The 27,857-nt window shown below is 41.2% G+C and overlaps 1 protein-coding gene across 17 annotated transcripts in view; it reads right to left on the reverse strand.

Annotated features, from left to right (window-relative positions):
- HMBOX1 (homeobox containing 1) overlaps nucleotides 1-27,857 on the reverse strand; it is a 107,791-nt gene that overhangs the window by 30,195 nt on the left and 49,739 nt on the right. For all 17 annotated transcript variants that reach the window (XM_065730506.1, XM_065730518.1, XM_065730513.1 and 14 more), the window contains exons 3-6: nucleotides 20,729-21,208; nucleotides 18,620-18,705; nucleotides 10,164-10,274; nucleotides 2,605-2,758 (exon numbers count right to left, since the gene is read on the reverse strand). In XM_065730506.1, the coding sequence (XP_065586578.1) occupies nucleotides 2,605-2,758; nucleotides 10,164-10,274; nucleotides 18,620-18,705; nucleotides 20,729-21,208 (831 nt within the window). The remainder of the gene's footprint in view (nucleotides 1-2,604; nucleotides 2,759-10,163; nucleotides 10,275-18,619; nucleotides 18,706-20,728; nucleotides 21,209-27,857) is intronic.

Consider the following 27,857-nt stretch of genomic DNA (forward strand, 5'->3'; position numbering starts at 1 on the left):
GCGTCAGTGGGATGAAACTGCCTTCTGGATCCCTACTTCTCATTGCTGACTAGCTAGAAAACACAGATGAACAAAAACATTACTGAGATACCCAAAAAAGAAGCTCAAAACTAGGTGCCTAAATCCCTGCATGCACCAACATTAAGATGCTGCAGGACGTACAAATGCAGCACAATGAAACATGCATTTAATTAAGGAATGTAGTCCATTAAAGTGAGTAAGACTCCTTCACTCACAGTCAAAACTTAATCCTTTAGAGGAAAATGCAAATTACCAGCTGAATGACCCCAGCCCACACTCAGTGCCAAACACTGGTTTGTGGGCCAAAGGATGATTCCTGACCCTTTGGCATCAAGCAAACTTGATCTGCTTGGGCGAGACAGCTGGAGTCCTGTTACCCTTGTGCTGACTGCTGCTTTGAGCCACGTTACTGAAGAGCCTGGAGGACTATGGTGACTTGGAAGTGAAGTTAGTCAGCCCCTTCCCAGGGCTCCAGAGTGAGTGTTTCTCTCCCACCATTTCAAACTTGTCACACAAAACACCTTTACAGCTCAACTAGGCCGATGAGCATCTAACAGTTAAATAACCATATTCCAAACTTGCCTTCTTTTTACTGTCATACAAAGCTTTTACCACACCTTGAGTTTAACTCTCGGCCATGCTTTCCAGTACCCATATACAAAGCTGTGAAATTCAGTGTTCGTAGTGATCTAGCAAGGGTTTTCAAATTATCTTTAAAGCCAGGATGAAGGGAACATGGCAGAAGTCTCCATTTAATAAAAAAAATAAGAAAACCCCAGGAAAAGAGACCTTACAGAGCACAAAACCAAACAGAGAACAAAACCAAAAGTGGATAAAAGAAGAATGAGGGTAATAAATAATTAGATCAGGTGATTATGTATCTGCATACAGTACTTGATGATTTCCAACACCAGTGCTGACTTGCTTCTTTCAATATACAAAAGTAAACCTTTCTAACAGACACATACCAAACCATTACAGCTCATCTGACTTAAAGAGTGTCACAGCAGAGGCTGGATTTAGGAGAAATGTGGAGGAGAAAAGAACTTACTTAACTATGTCCTTCTGCTCTGTGATTCCACAGCACCTAGCATAAGGGAGCCTAAAGCACTATCAGAATGCAAACAGCAAATGACAGTAGGCAGGAAAACACCCATATCCATGACAGCTTTAATTCTACTTCAAAGCAACCAAATAATTTACACACAAGTTAAAAAGAGGATGGCACGGTCCTAAAGGTACACAGAGATGTAGCATGTCTGTAATCCTTCATACAGCATTTGAGACAGTCACACACAAGCATTCTGAAGTACCAGATATTGTTTCCCACACTGCACATCGTCCTACACAGAGGGGAACACGCCAGATAAATGCAAACCCCTGTGCTATCAGGACATTACCTTAGACAAGTATAGCGAAGCAGAACAGACTTTAAACATTCACATTATTTCCTCTGGGGAAAAACTCAGACACAGCTGTACAGTACAGTGCCAGCACAATATGGAAACAAACACTTAGTTACTGGCCTCAGCCTTGCAAAGGTGCTGTGATGGCCTGCAGCCTCACCCACATACGTTCAGCTTGGTATTTTGGTATAAGGTTAGGCAAAAGTAGACACCCTCCTGCTTCTAATCAGTTCCAAAGACCCTCATGCAAATAAGAAGAAGGAGCAGCATTAAAGAAATGGCAAAAGCACATCCTAAAAACTCAATGGCCAAGGATTCTAAAGAACATCATCCACTGCTTTCATGGAAAGGAGGTTCCTCATGCTCCTGGAGGGAAGAAAACTCCTCCTAGTCATTTAGCCTTTGTCAGAATTAAACATTCATCTCTAAACTATGTTTGAGTTCACTAGACCTTCATTATTACACGAAACTGCCCATAAAAGAAATTACTGCAAGGGAAGGGAAGAGAAAAGCACATAGGCAGCAAGGAGACCAGGCTCAGAGAGTGCTTCGTCTCTGCAGGAGTGAAGAGCAGGGAGCTCTAATGATCACCTACCACTCTGCATATGTATTTGAAAGATCTACTTTGCTCTGTACCATTCTCAGCTCATGTAAAAGGGTTGTAAGAGCCTTTTTGGATAGGAAATCTATTGCTTGTTAAGGCAAAGTTCTGCATCCTGCACAATTACAGTGCTGCTGAAATGTCAGTATCAAATAAAAAATAACTTGAAACGTTATGAGAATAAATCAAGAAACTGGGAAGGAGAAACATAGAGTATAAAGAGCATGCAGAACTCCACCAAGATAGAGGCAGGATTAGACTGGATGAAAAGATTTCTGCAAAAGAAAAGGATGAGCTGAATGAACACCAATGCTCACAGACTGTGCAATGGAAAAGACTCCTCAGCAGCTACAAAATATGATAGTGCGCAGAGGAGTGCAGCACTTCTTTTTATTTATGCAACAGAAGAGCTGAAATAGCTCCTCCTACTCTACAATGTGGAATTACACTGTTAACTTACTATGTACTTAGCATGTGCAATACTCAAGTACATCCACGAAAACGAAGCGAGCAGGAAAAAAGATACTTGCATCCATCAGCTTTAAGTGCCCCTCTCCAGAGCCCCAAATGACATACCTTTCCATAACTGCCAGGCATTCCTTTCTCCACGTGAACCGACTGCCTCGCCGTAGTCTGAAGGTCCCAGAGGTAGCTGTGACTGGGGGAGGAGTCTGTCTCCATTCTGGCTCTTCTATTGGGATGGGAGCGGGTCGCATGCTTAACGTAGCCCCTAAGGATAACAAACACCACGTTTCCTAGTGGACTAAATATCATGCCCATTTCCTCACTCCTGCTTGTGAAAAGAAAAAAAAAGACAAGACAGATGATGAAAGATTTTAAATAGTAAAGCATCATTAAAAAAAAAAGGCACCTTAGAGACATACAAAGCCAGCAAGAGTTTCGATTCCCCGCCTCCAAGCCAGAGAAGTACCAGGTGACCACAGAAATCTAAGGAAGACATAACTGAGCTTGTTGCCTTTGCTGAAGCCACTTCAAAAATGCTGTCTTGCCTTCATCAAGTGTCATAAAGAAGGGAGGAGCTATGACCCAACCAACTTTTATTGAGGCTGTGTTGCTACCACTTTGGCCACAAAATGGGAAATAACAATTAATTGTACAGCAGTCTCAGAAAGCAAAGCATAAGCTTATCCCCAGAGATATTTTGACATGGCTGAAGAGACAAGTAAACACTTGAAATAGCTCCACAGACAGAAGCACACAGTGACCTGTGCAAACATGGGCTCCTGAGTGCCAGGCTGCCTGAAAAAGTCACTGAAAACAGATTAACACCACATCTTTCCACTTCTGTCCCCCATCTATGGATATGTTTCAGCTTTCAAGAAGCGTGAGCTGGAAAGCATCAAGAGAGAGATGGGACCTGGCACAGTGCCTTCAGGAAAAGCCCTCTGAAACTTACCCAACTCCTTCCACAACAGCCTCTCAGTTAATAAATCAAGATAAATCAAAACACTGGGAGACCAGTCTTTCATATATCCCTGGGTGAGGGGCATTTGTATGTGAAACAGGGGATGCTCTGAGGGACTTGTGCTCAGCAATGACCCCTGAAGGGAAGGAAGAAACAGCAGCTCTTATGTGGAAAAAAATACATATATGTATCATACGAAAAGCTAAATCATCACCCATATCCCATGAGCACCCCAAGCACAAATGGATTTCATGCATTTTAACAGCCTGGGTGTAGTTTTTTCTCCTCTCAAGAGTAGCAAGTGGCACTGCTCACATAGGAGCACGCTGCTGTGTGCATGTAAAGCCCTCTGGGTCCACAGATTGCTCACAATGCAAGATTTAATCATAAAACCATACTGTGTTAGTAAAACAGCACTGCTCATTTATTTTACAGCACAGCTAAAGGGGTTAAAGGAACTTAGAGTTTAAGTATTAAGCAAAGTCCTACAGTAGTAATTAGCTATCTATGCATTTGGCTGTGTGTCTTTGCAGAAATGCCCAACGAGTATTTTCCTTACTGGCAGAGGTAGCAAAGCCCAGAAACATTTACAAACTTTCCCCAGGAGAAGTTTACAGGAATTGAATCCCAACACCTCTGCTTTGAGTGTCCAAGGACAGCGACTCTTGCCAATCCCCAATTACTTCATTTTATTGACACATAATTTTTTTCCTATGTTGCCAATTCTTTTGGAGGCCATTGCAAGGAGAGTTCCTTATCTATTCTCTAATCTTTGCATGATTTGAGGTCTGGGTCAGTTATCAGGTTGCTAGGCTTTGAATACATTTCCACAATTAAAATATAAATATTATTCATTTATTTAAAGGAGTTTGGGGAGAATGGGAGAAGGAATTATTTTTCCCTGAACTGCCTCAGCAATGTATTGTCCCCACCAAAGGACTTCACCTGTGTGTTTTCAAGAATGAGGGGGAATATGGAAATGCCAGTGATGCTTAACATAAAGATAATAGATGCAGAGTAATTATATCAAATTCTGTAGACAAAGGCTGAAAAAACATCAGCATTTAAAGCACAAATTTACTCCAACTGCTGCCATGTTCACTTACTGAATTTTTATTTATTTTTTGCTTTAGTAGCCCTCCTATCAATTTACCTACTCCTCTTTTCTATAGGGTAACATCAATATCAGCTGCTGATATGGGAGAAGCATGCTGTGCATTACAAGCAAATACATAACCCCTGTTTTTGCACACAAAGAAAGACAGAAGCACCTGAATGCATGCAGAGGCACAAGATGTGCTGGGATCTATCTGTGAGAGTGGAAGTGGTGGACGTGTGCACTGTTGCTGCATTTGATTAAGACAACTTGAGCTTTGTTTCATCTCCTGCATTAGGTGAGCACTTTGGGATCCCATTTACTTTGCTGTTCCAAAGCTTCACTGCAATCTTCTCTCAGACCAGCTTCACTTCTTAACAACTTATTTTCCATCTGAGTTGCCATTTCAGACTCTCTTTACAAGCTCCTCAAACAGCTTTTAAGAAGTGAAGCTTCTCTCTTCTGCAGAGCAAGCAGAGCAAATGTATGAAGTTTGTTTTGGTATATGCATCATAAAGCAAGAACCTGTAAGCAGTGTAGAAGTGAATCATCTGGGGAAGAACTCTCAGGGAGAGAAAAGAAAAGTGCCATCTCACTACTTGCCAACACACAGAGCACTTTTTGCAACACAGAGCCACCTCTATACTGAGCTTCTCATGACAAAGCCCTTCCTTCTCTCGGCATGTCCCAAAAGAGAGCTGCTCTTAAAAATCACATGCAATTGCTGATCCACATCCCACGTCTTGTAGAGGCCCTGCAGTATGAGGGTGATGCACAGAATGGCTGGAGCCCTGCCTCAGGGCATCTCCCAGCTCCAAGAAATCATTTACCAGCAAGTCCCTGTAACAAGTACCTACCACATATTACACTGATAAGAAGAGCTGTCACACTTCGTTTTCAGCCAGACTGACCTGAGAGCACATAATAAACACCTTCCAGTTACTCCTGAGCCAAGCTAGTATTGAATCAGCAGCCTGCACACCAAAACATTCCCTAAAGGGCTCACTGCTTGGCCAGGAAGGGTCAGAGAAGGACTGCTGAAGCTCTGTAAAACTAAATCACAAACAATACCTTTCCAGTGCAAATCTCATGGGATATCCAGCCTTTGTTGTTTTGGTTGGGTGTTTGGTTGTTTGGTACAGCTAAACAAGAGCTGCTATGGGAGTAACACAAGAGATGTTACATCCTGATAATAACTACTTTTCTTCATCCTTTTTGCTCAAGGAGGAAAAGCACAAGGTGACCACAGGCTTTCTGCTACAGAGGACTAGCTGAAACAAAGCATCCCAGCTAACTGGAGGCAGCCTGTAACCATCTGCAACTCCAACACATCATTTCTGGGAGACAGCTTCAGGTTACAGTGCACAGAGGCAAAAGAAATGCTCAAGTTGCTCCATAACAAGGTTCCCACATTGCCCAAGACCCAATGCCAGCCAAACTAATCAAGCTAACTATCAGTGTAAAAAGAAGTATTTACTTATTTAAAAGCCAGGGGCTCTAAAAAAATAACAGAGCATTATAGGACTCAATGCACCCATACACTGGCTTCTGAAACTTACATCATTTATCTGCTGCCAAAATGCTCGTGGCCCTCTACAAAACACAAGAGACATGGTTCCTGTCCAAAAAACGCCTGATCTAAATGGAAAGTATCCCTATTAATTGGTTTCAAGTCCTTTCAAATGCTAGTATTTAGCATTGACTTCTTCCCCTCAACAAAAACCTGCCTTTCACCCTAATTGGCAACTGCTTCCAGAAAAAAAATTACACTCATACATTGGAGTTTGCAGCTATGTTATTAACTTTGACATTACTCCTACCAGCAAAAACACTGATCAAGAAGTCAAGAAGTTTTTAAGCAAGATTACTGCATACAGCAGAAAGGTTATGTATTTTAAGGTATTCAAGCATTTGCAATATTCCTGTCTGCTGCTGTCTGACAGCACTCTTTAAGATATTCCTCAATGACATCAACATTGGGATTGAGTGCACTCTCAGCAAGTTTGTGGATGACACCAAGCTGTGTGGTGTGGTCAACATGCCCAAGGGATGGGATGCCATCCAGAGGGACCTAGACAGGCTGAGCAGTGTGCCCAGGTAACCTCATGAGGTTCAACAAATCCAAGTGCAAGCCTCCATGCCTGGGTCATAGCAACTATTCAGCCTGGAGAAGAGAAGGCTGTGGGGAGACCTGAGAGCAGCCTGTCAGTACCTAGAGGGGGGCTATTAGAAGGAAGGGGCAGACTCTTTAGCAGGGTCTGTTGTGATAGGACAAGGGGAAACAGTTTCAAACTAAAAGAGGGCAGATTTAGACTGGATATAAGGATGTAGTTTTTTACAGTAAGGGCAGTGAGGCACTGGCACAGGTTGCCCAGGGAGGTGGTGGATGCGCTGTCCTCGGAGATATTCAAGGTCAGGCTTGACTCAGTTCAGCAACCAGATCAAGCTCTAGGTGTCCCTATTCATTGCAGGAGAGTCTGACTACATGACTTTTAAGGATCCCTTCCAATTTAAAAGACCCTATGATTCTATGAACTGCCACCAAAAACAGGAGAAGTACAGTAACAATCCATGGAAACAAGCAATCAGAAGCAACAAAAAGCAGTATATTCTAGAGGCCAAAGCAAACTGGCAAGTAACAAAAAAGATGGAATTGCTGAGTCCTTTCTATATAGGAGTAACATCTAGCCATGTCTCAAAAGTACTGATGTCTCAAAATCACTCTGATACTCCATAATACAAATTTCTTAGGTTAGCAGATGCAGGACTACTTTTGGATGATTCAGAGCATTATCTACCATTGGCACATACTTGAAAGAAGAAAATTAATCTCTTCTGATACATTTACAAGTTATTTTTTGTCTTTTATATTCTTCAAAATTCCTGGCTGGGTGCGGTATATGAGTGAAGTATAAGACAGTCCCCTTTTGTGAGGGACTTAGAGGCAAGGCAAGCAACTCATGCCTTGGGAACAATCCCATCTTTACCTTGTAGGTGGGAACAAGGAGCAAAGGCAAAAATCAATTGCTAAAAGATGTACACAAAACTAGTAGTGCCAAAGAAAGACTGCAAGTCTGCCAAGTAGTCTCTAGTCCTTCCCTCAGAAAGCAGCTTTTATTTCTTTATAGTTCACAAACTGATTGCATCAGGTGCCCTGGGTGCTTCAAAACTGTTTCAATTAGTAAGTAGAAATTATTTTCCTTTTACTGCACTAATGAATTCAGTCAGAAAATGATCTTAGTTTGGAGACTTTCAGTGTTAAAAATAAGGATTAAAAAAACCAATGAACTAAACGTTCCCAAAGACCTCTTTTTGCCCACTGGTAACTCAAACTCAAATGTGCTCCTGTGCAGAGGGACTCAAATCTATCACTCAGAGAAGAAGGACCAAGATTTTGTTCCCAGTAGCCACAATCATGAGAGATGAGACAATAGAAAGCCACTTCTTCATAAGACAACAAGTAGAAAAAATGTTCATGCCACTCAGTTAATGACTTCAGTTTTTATCAGAGGAGGGCACTCTTTTGCAAAGAGTGACTAGGACTGCTGTGACCACTTCTGTGCGAATGTGGCAATATTTTCACCTTTTCAGATTCTAATAAAGGCAGTTGAATAGTCTGGGAATTACAGGATACTGTAAGCAGTGTCCAAAACTTCAGCTCCAAATTGGTTCTATTAATAGTAATTCAAATCCAGGATGCTTTGGACAAGGTTGGTTATCTTCTTTAATGTACTGTATACATTTGCACATACGCATGCTAATTATCTCTTGCCTGACCAGACTGACCTGCAATCTACTAGATGGCAATAACAGAAAGAATTGGATGACCCCAAAATAAACAAATACGATCACATTTTCCTCAAGCAGACTTTTCCAACAGCCACAGGAAAACTAAGCTTCCCCGCCCCTTACCTCAACCTCTAAAAATAAAACAAATGTTATCTGGTTCTGAAGGGAATTTAAATGCATCCAAAGAGTCTCTTGGCATAGGCAAAGGAAGCATTCTGCCTTTTACACTTCCTGAAAATGCTTCATAAGATCTCTTATTTGAAAAAAAGGGTAAATGCAGACAACCCTTCAAGAAGTTTTCCCATGTGTGCATAAAGAAAAGTGAATAAGAACTCAGCAACGCTGTGCATCAGTAAAAGAGAAGTTAACCATCAATTCAATTATATTTAAGCTACACTTGTCTAGGTCAAAAGGACAAAAAGACGTTAGCTTATGGATATAGAGAGAAAGAAGTATTAGTACTAAGTTTGATGACTCTTATCTTAGCACAATACTGTTTCCTAAACAGCTCCAAATGATACTGGAAAGAAAAGATGCAAGGAAAGAAAAATCCATGCAAGAGTTTTCAGTGCTAAAGAGGTGGTTTTTTTGTCTTCGTTACTTTCTTCTCTTTAAATGCACCTTCCAAAAAAAATTGTGACTTTCTCTGCTATTCTGGAAAGGGAAATGGCTGAGAGTTGCTTCACATGATACAACACAAGGCTTCCAAAGAAGCTGGTACTGAAAGGCTGCATCCAATACCTTTGCTGATCCTCGGTATCACAATTTCAAATTCTAAGAAAAAAAATCAAGGCCAATGAGGGATCCCTGCAGCTTGTCAAGCCCTTGGCTTATGCATTACTTAGAAGAGTTTTCTAGATGCTTAGCAGAAAGGACAGGTTTGACTCTAGGTTTGAACTCACTCAACTTTAAGCTAAAGAACTCGGTCTTGGGCCAATTGACACGCAGAGCCCCCTGAGTTACTGCTTACACACAAAGCTGAAGTTTTGAGGATCTGTTTTTGTTGGAATTCTTCTCAGCAGAATTCTGCACGTTGAAGTTAAGTTCATATTACAGAGGCTGAGTCTTATATTTCTTAAACAATTACACAGTTCATTAAATCATGCTGAATTAAATGAATAAAAAAAGGAAGTTAAATGTAAATATTTTGATCTTTACAATAAGACTACGAAAGAGAGATTAAGAACTGTAGTCAAACAAAATATATGGAGAAAAACAATGCAAGGAAATGTAATCAACTGTGATTTTGAAGATAGCTTGTTTGTTAAAGACAATGAAGAGCTTTATTTCTTTATACATTTAAGATTTATTTTGACATTTGAAGAAAGAGATGGAATTTGAGAGAGACATCTCCATTTAGTCACTGTGACTATCCATACATCTCATCCATGAGCTTCAGCTACAGCTGAAAACCTCGGAAGTGATCCCAAAGTTCCTCACAGCTAAAATGTAGATATTTGCTCCAACTTTGTATTAAGTAGCTATTACTAGTGGTTTCTCCTTGTTAACACTGAACAGCCTCAGCATCTGTTTCATGTCACCTGACTATAACTTCACAGAGCACGCTTCTGACTCCCAGAGCTAGCCAGGAGTGGGAGGACAGGGCAAGTAACCACAACGGAGAAGCTGGACAGACAGCGGTGGGTGAGTCAGTCCTAAATCTGTTGCTGAAAACAAAACATGGGCCTATTTCTAAGACACTATTCAGACGAAATACCTCATCAGTATATCACCAAGTGAATGACCAGTGATAATCCAAACCAGTGACGAAAGGCTTTTTGCATAAATCAAATGGCAGGAGATGCTTAGGCTAGATGTGTTTACCAGGATTCGTCTTCTCAAGCTGGTACCATCTGTAAAATGCCCTTTTCTTTTGTTCACTCAAGTCTGATCCCTGCTGCAAAAGCCAATGTGAGATCCGGCTCTGACTGATACCTGTAGAAAACAAAAAAAGAGAGAAAGAAGAAGAGAGAACTTGGGTTTTTTTTAGATATATAAAGTGGTTTATATACTAATAAAAGGTGTTGTCTTACAGCGCCTGGAAATTCAATGCTAGTATTTAAACCATAGAAAACACAGAGAGTTCAAGCTTCTTCCCCTATCCCTAGCTGCTTTACCTTCTTGTTAGCTTCAGCCTTACTTAAAATGCATCCTGGAATCAGCACAATCAGTCTACAAGCAAGAAGGGCACAAACTGGGAAGCCAAATCTACTGCTTGCTGAATTGTCCCATTCTGCACCACAGCTTCCTTGGTTCTTAAATTTCTTCATCTGTGAAATGGGAACAAGTCCCTTACCCACTATTATATACAGGAGATGATGCTTAGGAGATCATTATCATTCAAGACTTGAATAAAAAGGGAGATAAACACAGAAACAGTTTTTGTGATATAGATCAAATCACCCCAGAAATGCAGCAAGCCAACTATCAGCTGTTGTAACAACAGTCAGGAAACAAAACAAAAAGGATGGCTGCCCGTCAGCGAAGCAAAGCAGGACTCAGGCCCTATGTACCCACGAAGGATTAGGGACAAAAAGACTTCTAGGAAAATAGTAAATGGCAAAAAAACCCCTAGAAATTAATAGTGTTATTTCCAAAGCATGACACTGAATGAAGGATCAATGCAGAAAGGGAAAAGCAGACATGAAGAGAGGAATCAAATAAAGGAAGAGGTTTAAAGGTGCAGTAGCAGGGGAACTGTTTGTATGTTTGAGAACAAAACCAACATGCTGAATGACTGAGGCAGTAACTCCAGCACTAGGATTCCTCGTGCTCCCTGACTATCAGGAAGGGTTAACAACACGGAGACCCTCCCAGGAATCCAACTTTTAGGAGGTGCTCCAAGTAACAACATAGTGCTGCACACCAGCTGTGCCAACACCTGCTTGGTGGTAATGCTAAGGCAGGTAGGAAGCTGGCTTCCACACAGAAAGCAAACTGCCTCTCCCCTCCTGAGATGCGTCCAGGTTTTAGAGGATCTCATAACCATATTTAACTCATGAAATAACAACCCCCTGTAGTTTTACCACTTCTAATAAGGGTTTTTATGATGCTTCCTTTGCACTGAACATGGAGTTGAGATAACTTGAGAATGATTTAAGTCAAATCTTAGATGTTGTGTTCAAGCAGGTTTAGTCCAACCAGTTTTTCAAAATCTCATGGCTTATGCTCTTAACCATTCTTTGTTGGACAGAATCCCTGAGCCTATGGAGCTTAAATTGTCCTGTGGAAAAGGGATAGGTTTGTTTTCTTTTGAGTACAAAAGTTTACTGCTTTTTGACAGAACCCTGCCTGCAAACATATCCTGGTTTGGTTTGGTTTCCTGTACACCTACTGATGATCTTCACACCCGTGTCCATGCCCCTTGTCTGAAAGAGCTGTGAAACAACTGGTGCAGTCAAAAGCTCACTATCCCCAGAGCACGTATTAGGTACACAACTGGGCTCACACCAGGAGAGAAGCAGAATTACTCAATCAAACACAAACTAATATTCCATCAATTAACTATGGAAGCACATCTGTTAATACCAAAAATAAATAAGTATCGGTTGATAAAGCTCTCTGGCACAAAATGAAATGTAGATGTCTGACGGTCAGTTGAAGGCCCAAGTTTTGAAAATTTGCAGCTTCCCATCTACTGTTATGATTTATAAAAGCCATCTCCTTAACACAGTGCTGCAGGACACAAGCGGTTGTGTCTCAGTGCTTTTGGATGCATGGCTCCTATTAATCAGTGGGCTGAAGCAACATTAATTTACTTCTTTACCACAGTCCACTTACACTTATTGCAATGAATTAGCATCTGTTGAATGTTTGCATAACAACATAAGGTAAAAATTATAAATTGAGATGAAATATCTTCAAAAAGAGCGGAGCAGTGGAAAAACCCACGTTGTGCCCAAGAGGTTCCCTGACACTGCCATGAGGTGCTACAGACATTAGCCACTTCACACACAGCCAAGGAGCAGGAGCCAAATGATTCAAGCCGTGCATGGCTATGCCCACATCTGACTCCCTGCAAGTCCTCTCTGCTTATAAAGTCATTTCCGAAAATGGGGCTTTGTACAGACATCGAGATGGACAAATTCAAAGACTGTACCGTCAATTCTTGATACGTTATTGACTATGGTATCTCACTGATGGCACTGCAGGCCATAGCATTTCTTGCATTAGTGAAACGCCCACAGCCAAGTTTGCTCTTTGGCCAGGAGACTTCTATAGCAATGCTGCACACTCAGATCACGGGCACGAGGCGTGGCTTAGGCAGCTGACCTTAATTCTATATGGAACACAGACCTGCCCAAGTCCCTTCACATCCCATTTTCTATCACTCTTTTCTGTTTTTATTTATCTATTTTCTTTCCCTGTTTCAGAGGCAGAATGAAAGCTGAGCTCCTTACAGGTTCCCTCTACCTACAGCGCTCCTCTCTCTTTTTAACACAGAATATTTTTGTTCATCAGCTCAGCTGTGAGGCTCCAGAATCATACATGACAATGGTTAGCAATTCAAGGTCACATGCAAAGTCAACAGCAGAAGAACTGATCCAGAGCATCTCCAAGATCTTAGCACAGTGTCTTAATCACAAACCCATCCTTCACCCCTTTCAATTAAAAAAATAAGTCACATTAGAATTTCTTGCATCTCAAATAGATTTTGCACAGTTGACTCAGAGGGACAGGGACTAGTACCACCACCAGCACCATCCTGTCACACAGTCTGCAATCACGCTACTTTAGGAAATTGCACTGGCAGGAAAAAAGAAATCATCCTGCTGCCAGAAGCAGATTAATGAAAGAAGATCTCTGGAGTACTGAAAATCCAGCTGTCTGGAGGAAATTCACTCTCAAAGTGAACCACGGACCTCAAGGAAGACTGACACTCTCTGGGCTCAGGATCAGCAGGGACAAGAACAGTTCGTAATGAGCACAGCTAGCTCACCCACTGAAAACAGCAAAGGAAGGAGTGGTAGTCACAAAGGATTATAGCAAATCAGATGATGATCTCTGGTGTCACACATCACTCCTTCACACAACAGGTCACAATTTGAAATTATAAATAAAATGGAGATGACAGCACAAGCACGCTCCTCTGGACATCCCTGTTTTCTCCCAAACAAATCATATGTGGAAGAATTTTCCCTTCCGTATACTTAAATGAAATGGCAAAATGTATCATTCAGAGAAGGCAACTGATGCCTGCAGTACAAATCCGCTCGTAACCCTCACAACTGCTATTCATCAAGCCTTCCAGTAACTGTTTTCACCTTCACATACAGATTTGTTCAGTGACTCTACTTTGCATTTCTTTAATGTTTCTTTCAGGAGAGATTTGTAGAAGCACCTGGAATACATCAGATTTGTTGAAGAAGTAACTGGCAGTGTCTTAATTCTCCTGTTTGAAAGCAAAATCCTACATTCCTACAGCGCATGCTCACAAAGGACATCTATCAATTTAAGAGATTAGCAAATGCTTGTTTATGGAAAACCTGCAAAGATCAAAATCATACAAAAACAAATCTTCCCCTGTGTTGTCAGGAGTATTAAGAAAAGAACGAGAAATGCTAGTTTCTTACCACCTCAGATGATGAATAATTCTCTGAATTTTCTTCACAACTGAACTAGTTCAATTACACTCGGTCTATATTTGTAATCTGCTTGGCACCCCTGAGTGTAGGCTCCAAACATTAGGAGATCTTAGAGGCTGCTCTCTGCTGCACTAGATGCCCTGTGTATCTAGCATAGCACTAAGCTAAGTCCTGGAGACCTCATATCAATTAAGACAGAGGCAGAAGGACAAGGCCGAATTATACACGCAGAATAATCAGGAAGGTTAGCAGAATCACACACCGGAAAACTCTATTTGTTGTATATTTAAAAAGAAAACCAACAAACCTCTGCATTTATCATTATTAGTTATCATTTTTCACACATGATAGCTTGGTTTTTATGGCACTACTCTAAGAACTGGGAAATGTGAATTCAGTTTCCTGCTCTACCACTGACTGCTTCCACTGTGACCTCAGGAAGGTGCAGATTTCTGTTCCTTCATTCCTCTCTACGTGTAAAAAATGGAAAAGTCAACACTTCCAAAGCTTGCAGAAGCATCATCCATCAAAGCATTTAGGTTGGCTGCAAAGGGCTCATCTATGAACACTCCTCCCTCCGTCCTTTGCTGCAGTAGCAACAGAAAGGTGTCAGTTTCTGAAAGCATTTCCCCCACTCTCCGTCCACATTTGGAGCCAATATCTCAAGAGACAGCACCTCCAAACGAGTGCACTCAGCTTCTCACTTTGTGCCCAGAAACAATTCCGGTGATAACTAAAACAAATTACGCTGCATGACTTCAAATTATTGTTGATAAAAATTTGGCACCTCACCTGCCACACGTAGGGCTAAATATCGACCCCAAGTGAGCTGCAGTTATGTTAAAAGGAGCTTCAAAAAACAAGATAGGAAATTCAGCAGGAACTATTATTAGCTCCTGTTTATACTGTCATTTTTTCTTATCAGTAGGAGATTATTTATACAGAGCCCAACCCAAGTGCTTCTTGTTTATCTTATTATAGACACCATTAAAAAAGTTTCTATAAAAAGCAGCTCCCGTATTTAGGACCAGCACTAATAAGTGTTATGCTAAGTTTTTTGCTTCTTATCAATCATTTCTTTATTTCCAAGTCACCATTGAATATTCTAATGCTACTATTCTCCAATCTGCTCTCTTCTCTCGGTACACAAGGCAGCCCTGTAGAATGTCTTCCAAGTTTAATTTTCCTTGTCAGATTCATTATCTAAATGACTTGAAAAGTTTCTGGTAATTTTATAAAGACTAAAAGAGCCTAAAAAATTCTTCTACTGCATCAGTTGACTTTAACCTTCAGCTCTGTGTCTCCCTCTTACGCATACTTGGCCTCCATCGCTTCCCATCCCCTATCAATGAAACACAAGAAAAACAAAAGGAAAAGCAGCCCACCATTGCAGTGGCTGTAACTGAAAGCCTGCTCACAGTGCTTGGAAGGACCGTGGTTGATACAGGAATGCATACCCTGTCAGTGCACTGCATTATTTGAATTAAGATGAGAAAAGGAGAGAAAGATTTTTTTTTTGAAAGAGATCTTAAGAGCCTTGAGGAATTGATGAAATCAGGTTAAAGTGAAGTTTCAAGTTGCAGAAGTTGCACTGGAGGTCCCTGCTCCAAGGACAGAAAGATGACAAGATAGAACGGGGACAAATAGGACTGGAAGCACAGGGTGAGCAGTTCAGCAACTCATGAGCTAGTTCATCACCTGCAATTCAAAGACATACAAATACTCTGTTTTAACAAATGCGTATCACTTGTATGTCCAATTAAGACAATATCATACCCAGTAATAATTAAGAAAGCAAAGTTTCAGGTTCCTAGTTTGAGGTCTAACAACACTAATCAGTTACTCCTTTCTTTCCTCCACACCATTCTCCCTTCCCATTACACATATAAGCAGCATTTTATAAAACAGCACAGGAATAGGTAGAGGCTGAAAGGAGGAAGACCACAGGCAGCTGGGTCAAACAGAGGCAGCCATGGATTTTTCATGTCATTCATTTCTTGCCTTTCTTCCCAAGGCAGAAGAGATGAATGATAAGAGCTGAGGCCATAGCATTCTGCATTTATTTCTAGAGACGGACAAATTATTTCCAGCTGATGGAGGATGGTAACTAGCAGTGGGGCAAGTCAAATGTGCCCAACAGCTGAACTGCAGCTATGATTGTACTTAAATGCATGGTGATGAATGATGCCTGGGGCTGGAGAGAAGTGAGAGTGCAATCACCCAGCCTGAGCAGCATCCTGGAGAGCTATCACTTCCTATAGCCCTTCTCCACACCATCTGTTAGTGACCACTCTTTGAATTTTATTTTTCTGTTTTTCTCTTGTTTACTGAATGATTCACAAAACACCTTTACCAGAGAGACTGAGACTGTAAACACTGAGGTGGGACCATATATACAGATAGAGTCCCAACATTTGGGGACCATAATGCAAAGCATTATGCTAGTCTACCCAAATTCCTTTTCTGAAGAACCAAAAGTGGTTTCCAAACCTTCTTTGGGAGATTGCTTCACAGCTGAATGGGAAAGAATGATGGACACATCTGATGAATACAGAAGTCAACTAGCATTCATCAGGTCCAAGACAAGACTGGAAATGAGAGCCCCTGGGACACATCCTTTCCACTCAGGGTCTCTGTCCTGCGATATTTTCAGTCACTCTTCACTATTCTGTGTCTTTGAAAAGAAGCTGATGTTTCCCCAGTTAGTGCTGAGTACACACTTTAATCTGGTCTCTTCAATCTCCTTGAGACTGTATCTTTCAGATAAGCCATAACTACGTACTTAATAGCAGCATGTAAGTGCTACACATCTGCATACACAAGGTTAAGGGTTACTTTTAAAATGAACCAGCTCCTGAAATCCTTCACAGTAAGTCCAGGAAGAAAACACTGCTCAGCTGCAAAGGGCAGAAGGAGGAAGATTTGTTCATCATAGCACAGCATAGGCCTTACAGTTATTTTTGCTTAAGAAAGTGTATCAGGTGCAAAACATCACTTTTTCTTATTGGTCAGCTGCAAAAAGACACAGCCATTTAGTTTTCAGAGCTACATGGGTTCCCACTGATTTTACATGAAAACCAGACAACGTCATAGTGCCATGAGGTCAGTTTCTGCTCTGCCCCACTATCAGGTTAAGACATCTAGCAATAACTAAGACAGCAGGATGATGATGGAAGGACCAACATGACCAGGAGTGAAGAGATCCATCTTGACTTTGCTACAGCCTGCCTCCTATTGAAATACACACTGACACACAAGCAAATGGATCAGTTCCTTTTACTGATACAGACTACCTTAGATTTGGCACAGAAATTCAAATTCAATGGCATGCAATAGTCTAACTGACCATAAAAAAACACACTGGTTTGTTTTGGAAATACTCTCCTGCCATGCTTTTTTCCTCTTTGCAACATTTCTCTTGAAGGAGGATAAGTTTGACTTACTCAGGCTCAGAGGCTCTGTCCTGGAGTCAGAGGACTTCTGTTGCTTGGTCTCACAATAAACTGTAGAAGGGGTTAATTTGGAAATGAGCCATTCCTAGACCATATTCAGGCAAGGACTGCACAAAGGTATGGGACTGACCCACAAGCTTCCCACAGTTCAGGCCCCATTCAAGTAAGAAGACTTAGCATTAAATTTCTGAAGTACTAATGTTAACATCTGGTAAGGCTAGTAAAGTTCCTTAGAGTGACAGAAAATGTTAATTTTGTACAAGTAATTTGCCCAAAATCACAGATGTGGAAGGAATTCCTGGCTCCATGGCTCCAGTACCCATTTCTGCCTGCCTACCTCAACTGCTAGCACACACAGCATCTGCAAACCCAGATCTCCCAGGCAGATGGGTTCTCATGACATTTCAAACACTGGAAATATCATAAAAGAACAACTCCCCTCTTGTCAGTTTGGCATTCCTAGTCAGCAAGGAACCTGAAGGATTCATTCCAAGATCTTTAAACCATCTTGGTTTTAAGAATGAATAGATGTGATAGATATATATGGGATTGATCTATTTATTTGTAAAGGAGAATTGATAAAACACAAAGAGAATAAGTGGTATCACTGCTTACTTGCACTGAAAGCAAAAGAGAGAATGTATAAGGTAGAGGGTTAAAACAGACCAAAAAAGACCTAAACACCCTACTACTCCTTCTAGGTAAAATCTAAGCTCAAATAGTCGCTCCCTCAGTCTCACAACTCATTTTCACTATTTGTGACTCAAAGACAAGCAATTGAAAAACTTCAAAACTATCACAAAACAACTGCTGGATGTAGCGATATCAGATATTGCTGTGTCTCCAGATTTTTCATATGCATTTTATAATATAAATATGTATTATTCATATCTCTATACACAGAGATGCAGATATGTATCTATTTACCACATTCAACAAACAATTTAAGAATTAAGGAAAATGGTTTCATTTTAAAGATAAAAACTTTGGACTTATTATAACGCTGTACAATAAAATCTGCCAGCACAAGCCACAAGAAAAAAAAAGAAAAAGAGAACAAGTGATTCACTGGGGAAGTTCCATGATGTGCGGGACAATGGGTCTTAAATCAAAGGCATACATTATCATGACTAAGCTGACAGATCTGCACTGCAATGCAGAAAGCCAAGCAATATTCCAACATCTGCACTGTGCACACATAGGCAGTTAGACACGGTTTCCCACAGACTCCCCGAGCTCTTACCTGTTACCTGTGCAACAACTGCTTGGGAAATCCTCCGATTGGCTAGGAAGGCTTTGATTTCCTCCTTTATCACACTGCTGTCCCTCCTACCAAAACAAAAAACAAGAGCACAAAAAAAAAAAAAAAAAAGAAAAAAGACCCAGACAGACAGACAGACCAAAGTGCACTTTGAAGATGCAAAACGGCTTCAGTTTCTTTATTTAGGAGACAAGGGGTGGGGAAAGCAGGCATTAAAATAGTCAAAGTGCCTCACCAGTGGACATTTCTTTTAACAAGTGTCACGTTTGATCAAAGTACCCTCGCAAGAGAATGGATGGCTCGTGTCCTGTATAATTCATATTAGGTGCAGGGCTGCCATATGGAATGTGCAAAGTTTCATTATACAGGGATGAATAAATCTCTCACACCAACACAGAATCCTCAGTCATAAAAATAAGGCACAAAAATAAAAAAAAATAAAGGATAGCGAGGTCTGCATGGGTAGACTAGCATGCACAACTGAATATACATACACAAATGTTTTCCAGTTTTTCAAGGAAAAAATCCAAAGGGAAAAAGATTGCCACCTCTGTTCCCCTTCTGCTACTTCCCTAAGCCCATAGCTTGCACTGAACGAACAAGCATCAAGCCTTTGGATCATTTTTAAAAGGTAGTATCACATGAAGGGTTATATTGGAAGGGACCTTTAAGATTATCAGGCTCTAACCCCCACCCCGCTGTGGGTACTAAGGTATACTAAGATAATTCAGTAGGCACTGTGCTAAAACCTAAATAATTTTGTGGTTACATAAGGATTGTGATACACAGCAAATTTCAATTGCTGAAAACACACCTTTCCCTTCTCTTCCTCCTTTCTTCCCTGAAAGGCGCAGACAACTAAAACCAAACTTTATTAGGCTTAACTCTTTAGTCTAATCTCCCTTCCCCTTCACCTCTCCTGCCTCAGCAGCCTTCAAAGCAGACAATCCTGCAAAATGGAAAATGAACACTATGTGGTGGGTTCACTTTTACTTCCATACTCAATTCTCTTCTATATGTCAGAAAATAAACGTAGCTTCAGCTCATTAGAGACTTACAGGAACCAAAAACTCAATGGGATGATTAAAACTTCAGCTGTGGGAACTCCTGCATGCTGCTATATTCACCACCTTTCTGCACTATTCCATTACCCTGCAGTGACAGTAAATGAAGCTGATTGGCTTTTCGTACTGCTCATCTCTAATATTCTCCAGCCACACTTTTACCCTAAATCTCCATATTTCCATTCTGGAGATTTTGAACCCTAGTTCTCCTTCCTATAGGTGTTTCTGATTTGTTGCAATTTGAAGGAAAAAAAACATTCCAACATCATAACTAAAATAGTTTTGAGGGTTTTTTTGCCCTTTCCCTGTATTTCTTTTTTGCTCTCAAGCCCACTGACTCAGTCTTTCATCTTCGGTGGAATAATCCCCCTCTTATAAACTTTGCCATAACACTGAAAAGAAAGCAGCTGAAAGTAAAGGAAGGTCAATCTAGAAAACAAAGAAACAGCAAAATAAAACAAAACCAAAAACAACTAGCACTCACTATGGACTTCTGATTCTTTTTTTGGTTTGCTTTCCTGCACGTATCTGCAGACTGTGCAAGTTCAAGAGGGAGTCAGCCCCTGCCACAAACTATGAACAGATAACATACATGCAGTACACATCACTGCAGAAAGATTAACCAAGCAGCTTCCCTGCTCTGCCTACGTATGGAAGGAAACTCAACTGGTAGCATTAGTGGGGGAAGACACACGTGAACTGAGACTCAGAAGTCTTCTGAGTAAGAGCGGGGTGGAAATTCAGTGAATAAACATGAATTTCAGTCTTTGGTACAGCATGGAAAAAAACGTTTTAACAGTAAAACAACCTCTGCTATATCTGCACATGGGCAGGGATTGCCTACACAAGGCTAAGAAACGTGTGAGAGGTACAGAGATCATCAGGAATCTAGCATGGGAACAGCTGTCTAAAGCAATTCCTGCTTTCTTGGTAACACCTTACACTACTAAGGCAGCCCGACAGGAGGAATCTGCGTGCTGGAGGGTTTCTTACCCTGACTTCCAAACCTACAAAGATTTCTACTGACCTCATGAGTTCCTCCACTTTGTCATCGATGTCCAAGTCCTCTTCGGAAGCTTCAAAACTGTAAGACCTCTGAGCCAAGCTGTTTGCTAGTGGGTAGCGGGTGGGTGACATCTTCCCGTTGAATGCAGACAACCTCTCGTTACTCTCCCTCCCGTTCTGATTAGTAGTGCAAGGCTGTGGGGAGGTGTCATAACTGTTGCTTGGTGATGGGGACATCCCAGAATGCTGAGTCTGTGTTGAAGCCGTGGCTGTAGAGGAAGATGCTGGGACGTTGTTGGTGCTGTTGCTGTAGGAACCACCTCCGTAGCTAGACCTTCTTCCAAATTTGTCACTATGCTCTTGATCAAGACGATCCAAGGTTTCCAGCGCATGGAGGATTTCATGTCTGGTCATTCCTGTACGTCTCAGGCGCTGAAGCAGGTCTATCTGCTCTATGGTAAATCTTGGCTCATCTGTGTAGTGAGACATGGTTTCCAGCAGGCTGAAAACAAGGTGAGATGTAAAAGCAAATACTTCAGTTCAACACTTCTCTGTGGTACATGGAAAATACCTTGCACGAGGAAAGACCAATTCTAGTCAGACTCTTTAAGCCACGCTCATGACAGAGATGGCAGCCCAACTGTCCACATTAAGCTCAGCATTTGGCCTCTCACGAGCAGTATGGCTCATCTTCTGCAAACTTTTCAAATAGCATTTCTCTCTCATTCTTCTACTCTTTCTACAACGAACTAGCAGTTACTACTCTTTTGTCTTCGATAAGCCTCTTCTCACTATAACAGATGGCTGTTCAGTAATTCACACCAAGTTTTCCTTATTGCCAACTACTCACCAAACAGAAACCTAGATTCCCAAACTGACCAGTTCATTCAAGGCCAGAGGTAGAGCTTTTGTGGAAAACTTTTAAACAGTTATGACATGAGATTTATGAATCACAACTCTTTCGAATCTGCAGTACAAAGGGTTCAAGTTGCCCTACCTTTTTGTTGCTACCTAGAAAAAAGAAGATAAAAACGTACCCAGCGGAAATTCTAGTGGCCTGTGGGACCAAAGCTGATTTGACTGAAGTCCGATTTCTGAAGTTAGCAACTTTTGAACCTGGAATGCTGTCACAGATTGCCTGCCCTAAGAAGGAAAGTGCAGCACATCCAATTACTACGAGCTTTCATTTAAAGAAATGTCTGCTGCCTTCTTCCCTCCAAAGGCAGGCTTCTGGTGTAATTCCATCAACATGGTGGCTCATCAAAAGCTTTTTTTTTAGCTGCTAAACTTCCAAAGGTATCTGAACAATGACCGTCGTATGAATCTGCTGCAAATACAAGAACTGGAGAAAGCACAGCGAGCTCCCTTAATTTCTTTTCCTTCCTAAGTCTCCTTACAACACAGCCAAATGGCATACAGATGACAAGATCACTCCTTCAACTCAGGATCTTGAGAAGGGACAACAGATGGAGGGCAGAAAGAGCTTCGGAAGGAGATCAGGGTATTTTCCAACCTTTTGGTGAATCTTCTCAAGAGTCAAGGTTTTTATAATTCCCACAGGACAACAGGGCAAAAAAAATCACTCAAACTCCATGGCACGTGACAGAGCTAATAGTAAGGGCAGATGAAAAGTAAAAGCAATAATTACAAGGACCCAATGAAAACCAAAAGAGGGATAATGGCTTTTGTGATTACCGTAGGCTTTGCAGGGATTTCCTTCAGGTACATACATCACAGAAGCCTAAACAAAGGCAGTAGGTTCTGGGGGTATGGTGATCAAATCCATTCAAAGTTGAAACATCTCACAACATAGATATGACTTGGGAAGGAAACAGATAACGTATATCCTCAAGCTAGAGTGTCTAGCTGTATCAATACTTGTAAAAATAAACAGTGCCAAGGAAGAAGCACTACAGTATCCACACAGTCATCTGCAAGATTAATATACTATATCTTTTGCAGTTTTGGTCCAACATGGTTGTTGCAGTCCTGGCCAATTTGCAGGCATTACGCAAGATTTTGCACGGACCAAAAACCACAAGCATGGAGTTTGAATGCAGCTACCCATTTTTCAAGGCTAGTCTAGTAGCATGGATGTGGCCCCGTGGCCTTAGGACTGAAGAGCAGCCCTGAGAACTGGTTTGATTAGTTGAGCTAAGTTAGAGCATAGCTACAGATGAGGTATACAAAACCACTATGCACATACCCATGAAAATAGCACATGCAGACTGGAAAGGAGCTCCTATCTTTGTCTTTCTATGGCAAATACTGAACCCCTTTTCATAGTTTTAACATTAGAAACGTGTATGCAGGAAAAGAAAGCAAGAGGACAATGCAAGGGGATGACTCCCATCCAAGAAAAGACGGACTACAGCCACATGAGTCCAACAGGAATGCTCTGTCCTTTGGGACAATTAATTACTGAAAATGTAAATGCATTTTAATTTTAAAAGACAGGCACCTAGACTGCTTTACCAAAATGAGGGTACAGCAGTCAGTGCAGCAGTACTCTAGCTACTGACTGGAATTGTAACTAAAATCTGGAAATTACACTGCGGTCTGAGATGTTCTGGGCTTGACAAGGAGTCTTTGGAAACAGACACTGTGTTCTAGGTCTGCCCTCTGTATTTGGGGAAGCAGAGATGCTCAGCCCTTTTGTCCAAACTTTGCAGTGAGTGCCACAGTGCCTTACTGACTCACATCACCAACTCCTGTGCAGCCTGAAAGCTCCCTGTGTCAGCCCTAAGTAGCATGATTTTCAAATAGGAAAATCACCCATTAAACATCTGGCCTTGAGATTGTTTTCCTTAGATGTGCTAGTTCACCCTTCATTAGAGATAAATCCACCTTTGTCATTTCTTACCTGTATTTCTAACATCACCATCTCCTGAATTATTTATCTGTCAACACCATGCCCTCAAGTACTTTAGTGAACTGGAGGATTTAATGAACTCAAGAATCCACCTACAATTACCTCCACTCAAAATTCCTCCCCTACTGACTCTTCAAGATTTAATACTAAAACACTTTACATTACCTAGATTAATTATTATTATTTAGATTATCAAGGTTGATCTCCAGTTTGTCATGGACCCAGAAATTCACAACTTTTGCTCTTTTAGCCCCATGAACCAAAAAGCTGTAACCTGACAAGAACAAAAGATTCAAAAATGTCAAGTAATATAAAGAACCGAATGCTTCCTGCAGCAGCTTGCTGACACAGTCTGTCACTGCCTTTAAATTTTGGGTGTGATCACTAATTTATCTATAACGGCGGGGCTCAGCTTCTAGATATGGGTCCTTATATGCAAGATAAATATTTTACTTTCAGTGGAACAAAGTTGTACGTAGGAAAGTGATCTGGCTTGTATTTGTCCTGTGTTGGTGCAAGGAAGATCCTCAGTGCATGCACGGTGCTGGACAAGGCCACTCTCTGTCACAAGAATAAGATATTCAGTGATATCCAACTCATGGCCCACGGAGCACTGTTAATCTCTGGACTGCTTCTAAAACATGTGCAGGAAGTAACTGAAGAACAGTAAATCTACTGCCAGATTAAATCCATTATATTGTAACTACCAATCACTGCTAAAGATGTCCATGCAAGGCATTCTTACAGCCCTCCACCTTAAAACTTTTCAACACTTAGGGGGAAAAAAAACCACAAACATCAAAACCATACACAGCAACTGGTCTCACCAATGTCATACACAGAATTTAAGAATGCTTAGATCCCATGCTTATAGCTACAAACACAGCATATATCACATCTGACATAGATACTTACTGATTTGAACTCTCATTCACATTTCCATGTGCTTTTCTATATAAGCATAGGATTCAGAAAAAAAGCTTCTGAGTCAGTTTTGTGTATTGAAAACAACTTCAGGAACTGGGAATTTTCCATTAAAAACACAAAACAAATATTGCAAAACTTTGTATTACTGAATGTGTTCCAACATTACGAGCTATCTACCCGCTTTTAATGAATAACTACACTAAGATTACTTAGAAATGTTATTCTAACAAAGCTTCTGTTATTTCTCACTTTTAAAATATTTTTAATAAACTTACCCTGTTTGAAGATCAATTTACAGCGCAGTTAAGTAAATCAACCATTTTAGAGTAATCAAAATTTCATTCACCTCATTAATTAATGGATATCCTCTACTCTCCCCTCTCCCCACCCCTATTGCTGTTAAGAGCCTCATATCCTCCTGAACTCTGGGCAGCTTGTTTTCCCCCTCTTTTTCCTTGGGAAATACAATCAACTGCAGAAGTAACAAGAAGCAAAATAACATTGGGGCAGGAAGAATGACTGGAGGAGTTCAGAAGAAAATCATGCCAGCAAATACTGCTCCTAACACTGTGATGGACTGCTTTGCTCTGATCAAACTTAACCAAACTTTCCTGCCAATTTAGCAAAATATCCTCAACACTAGCATAGCTTGGCTCACCAAAACTCCCACCAGTCATGACAAGGTGTCAAACTTCCCTAGGGAGAGAGCTGAAAAAAAAGTGCCAACCAAGGAAGAACTTCCATGTGTTTATCTCCCTGAAATTCAAAAGACTTTTGTAACGAACTAATTAAAATCAAAACTAAAATTAACCGATTTTCTAACCACTGAACCTAGTCCTTAAAATGGACCAAGCTTACTTAGATTCCAACAGGAGGAAAAAAAAAATAAAAGGCAGCTCAAAATATCTAACTTATTTACATTTCTCACATTGAGTTGGCAGTCATGCCCCATGTAAGATGGCCTAATTCCACTTACAGTCTCTTGGTATCTATAAAGCATTTTAAAGCTTCGTCCTTATCTTTCATGGCTCAACCAAAAGGAACCTGAGGTGTCTAAATCTCAGACCGAAGAGAGACCTATAAATAAAAAGCAGAAATGCCCTTTTCCCACTCCCAAATCTACAGAAATTAAAATATCCAGCATGTACCCAAGCAGTCAGACACACACAATTCCACTTCTAACACAGCTCTGTGAAGTAAAAGCTGCTTGCTAAAGGAAGTTATTCTCGATACCCTTTTCCCTCTCATACCAAGAATATTTAAGCTTATTTTTCACAAAATTCTCCCTGTAGATATGGGGCTTTCTCCCCACTTTGAAAGTACTGATCTTGAGCAGGGGATCTGTAGCCAGACAGAGGTTTTCCTCACCCACTACCATGGCTCAACCCTTCACAAATGCAGGAATTATTTACCCAAAACAAACTTTGCAGGCACTGAATCCAATAGAATAATCCCATAAAACCAACCAAGAGCAGGAAGTGGAGAACTCTACATCCAACTGAACTTGCAGAACTTCAAACTAATTCAATTATCCATTTGGGAATAAGACCAGAACACTGGCCTTAACACCTTAAGTAGCTGAGAAAATAGCTCTGGATTCTTTAACAATCAGAAGATATCATGTTTTCCTCTCTTCTACCTAGTGTACATGAATAGGATGTGCTCCAGTACCACTGAATAGATCCTTTTCTGCAGACATACTTCTCAAAATCTCCATTAAAATTCACTGCTCTACCTAACAAGCTCAGGAAAGCTCAAGACACTTACAAAAACAGTTGTACTGTTAAATATGAGACCTATATTTGATATCATCTGCATAATATGGATGTGGGTTAGAGCCAAAGTGTTCAGAACAGGATCCCAGGTCAGGTAATTAGTTTAACAACGATTCTGATACAGTTACATCAACTGTGGCAATCAGGATGGGGAGAGACGCCAACTTCCACCCTCCTCTGATGTATGGCATGAGCTGCTGGCAGGGCTGGGCCCTGAGCAACACTACACTCTCCTGTTCAGTTTTACCAGCATTTGTAATCTCAACTTCTTGTAACGGCACCAAAAGGTCATAAAAATTGTTGAGGGCATTCGGAGGAGCTCTAAGGAGATGGAGAAGGGCCTGGAGGGCAAGGGGTGTGAGGAGCAGCTGAGGCTGCTGGGCCTGGTAGGCCCAGAGCTGAGGAGCTGAGGGGAGGCCTCATGGCAGCCGCAGATCTGTACAGGGAGTGAAGGGACAGCTTTGAGCTCTGCTCTGTGACAGTGACAGGGCTCAGGGGCACAACGTGGAGCTGTAAAAAGGGAGGTGCAGGTGGGGTTTAGGGAAAGGGTCTGTACTCAGGGAGCACTGGCACGGCACAGCTCCCCCACAAGGATGCAGCAAGGATCCTTGGCCAGTGTGACTGGGCTGATGCATTTTTCCTCTGCATCAGGTCTGGACAACAAACAAAAATAGGTATTAAGTACAGCACTGCTATTCCCAAAGGCAATACAACAGATCAACTGGACTGATAACACACTAACTACCACTGCAAATACTTCCTGTCAGAACCAGTGACTACAGTGAAATCCCACCTCCAGCTGCCCAGCCTGTTACTCGTTTAACCACGCCTGACATTCTCTGTTTTTCTCTCTGAAGTGCAGTTTCATTCACTCCCTCCTTTCCACATTTCACCATGACCCACCCAGGATGCAGCTGCTCCTTACAAGATGCTCGAGAGGCTGTTTCAGTCTGAGCTTTGGTCATTCCACAGCTACAGCAGTTGATGTGCATCACACAAAGTAAACACAGCACACCATACCTTCAAACTCAGAGACTGTGTATCAGCCTTTAAGACTGTTGGAACACAGTTGGGACATTTATAGGGCAAAACTTATCTTGCTCTCAGAAATTCAAGCATTGGCCTTTTCTTTTCTGGCTTAACAAGTGCACCTCCTTTTATTCGCAGCCAATTTAAGCACTTCAGAAACGCCCAAAGCTTTGTACCACATTAAGCAAAGCTGCCTTCAAAACAGTAGTTGATGCTATGAATTCTGGAGCGCAAAAGAGGATTAAGGATGTGACTCATCTGAGCCAACACTTATGCTCATCAGTTGCAACTCCAGTATTTTCAGTGGAGTTGTACCAGTTTTCAGGAGAGGGGAAAAAGATATATGAAAAAAATAAAAAAAAAAATCAGGCCTCAAGTGCTCATCATGCCAACGAACACAGAGCCATCCTCACCCATACGTTAGCATAATTATCTCCTGCAGTTTCATCTCCTAGTTCTGATTTTCAAAGAGGACTCTACTCCCATTCATCCTGATTCACAAACAAAATGTAATGCTTGTATAATGACTGCTCTCATCCAAGGCAAAT

Source organism: Cyrtonyx montezumae, unplaced genomic scaffold (genome assembly GCF_038088225.1).
Source record: "Cyrtonyx montezumae isolate F1298 unplaced genomic scaffold, pur_monq_1.0 scaffold_13, whole genome shotgun sequence".
Taxonomy (NCBI): Eukaryota; Metazoa; Chordata; class Aves; order Galliformes; family Odontophoridae; genus Cyrtonyx; species Cyrtonyx montezumae.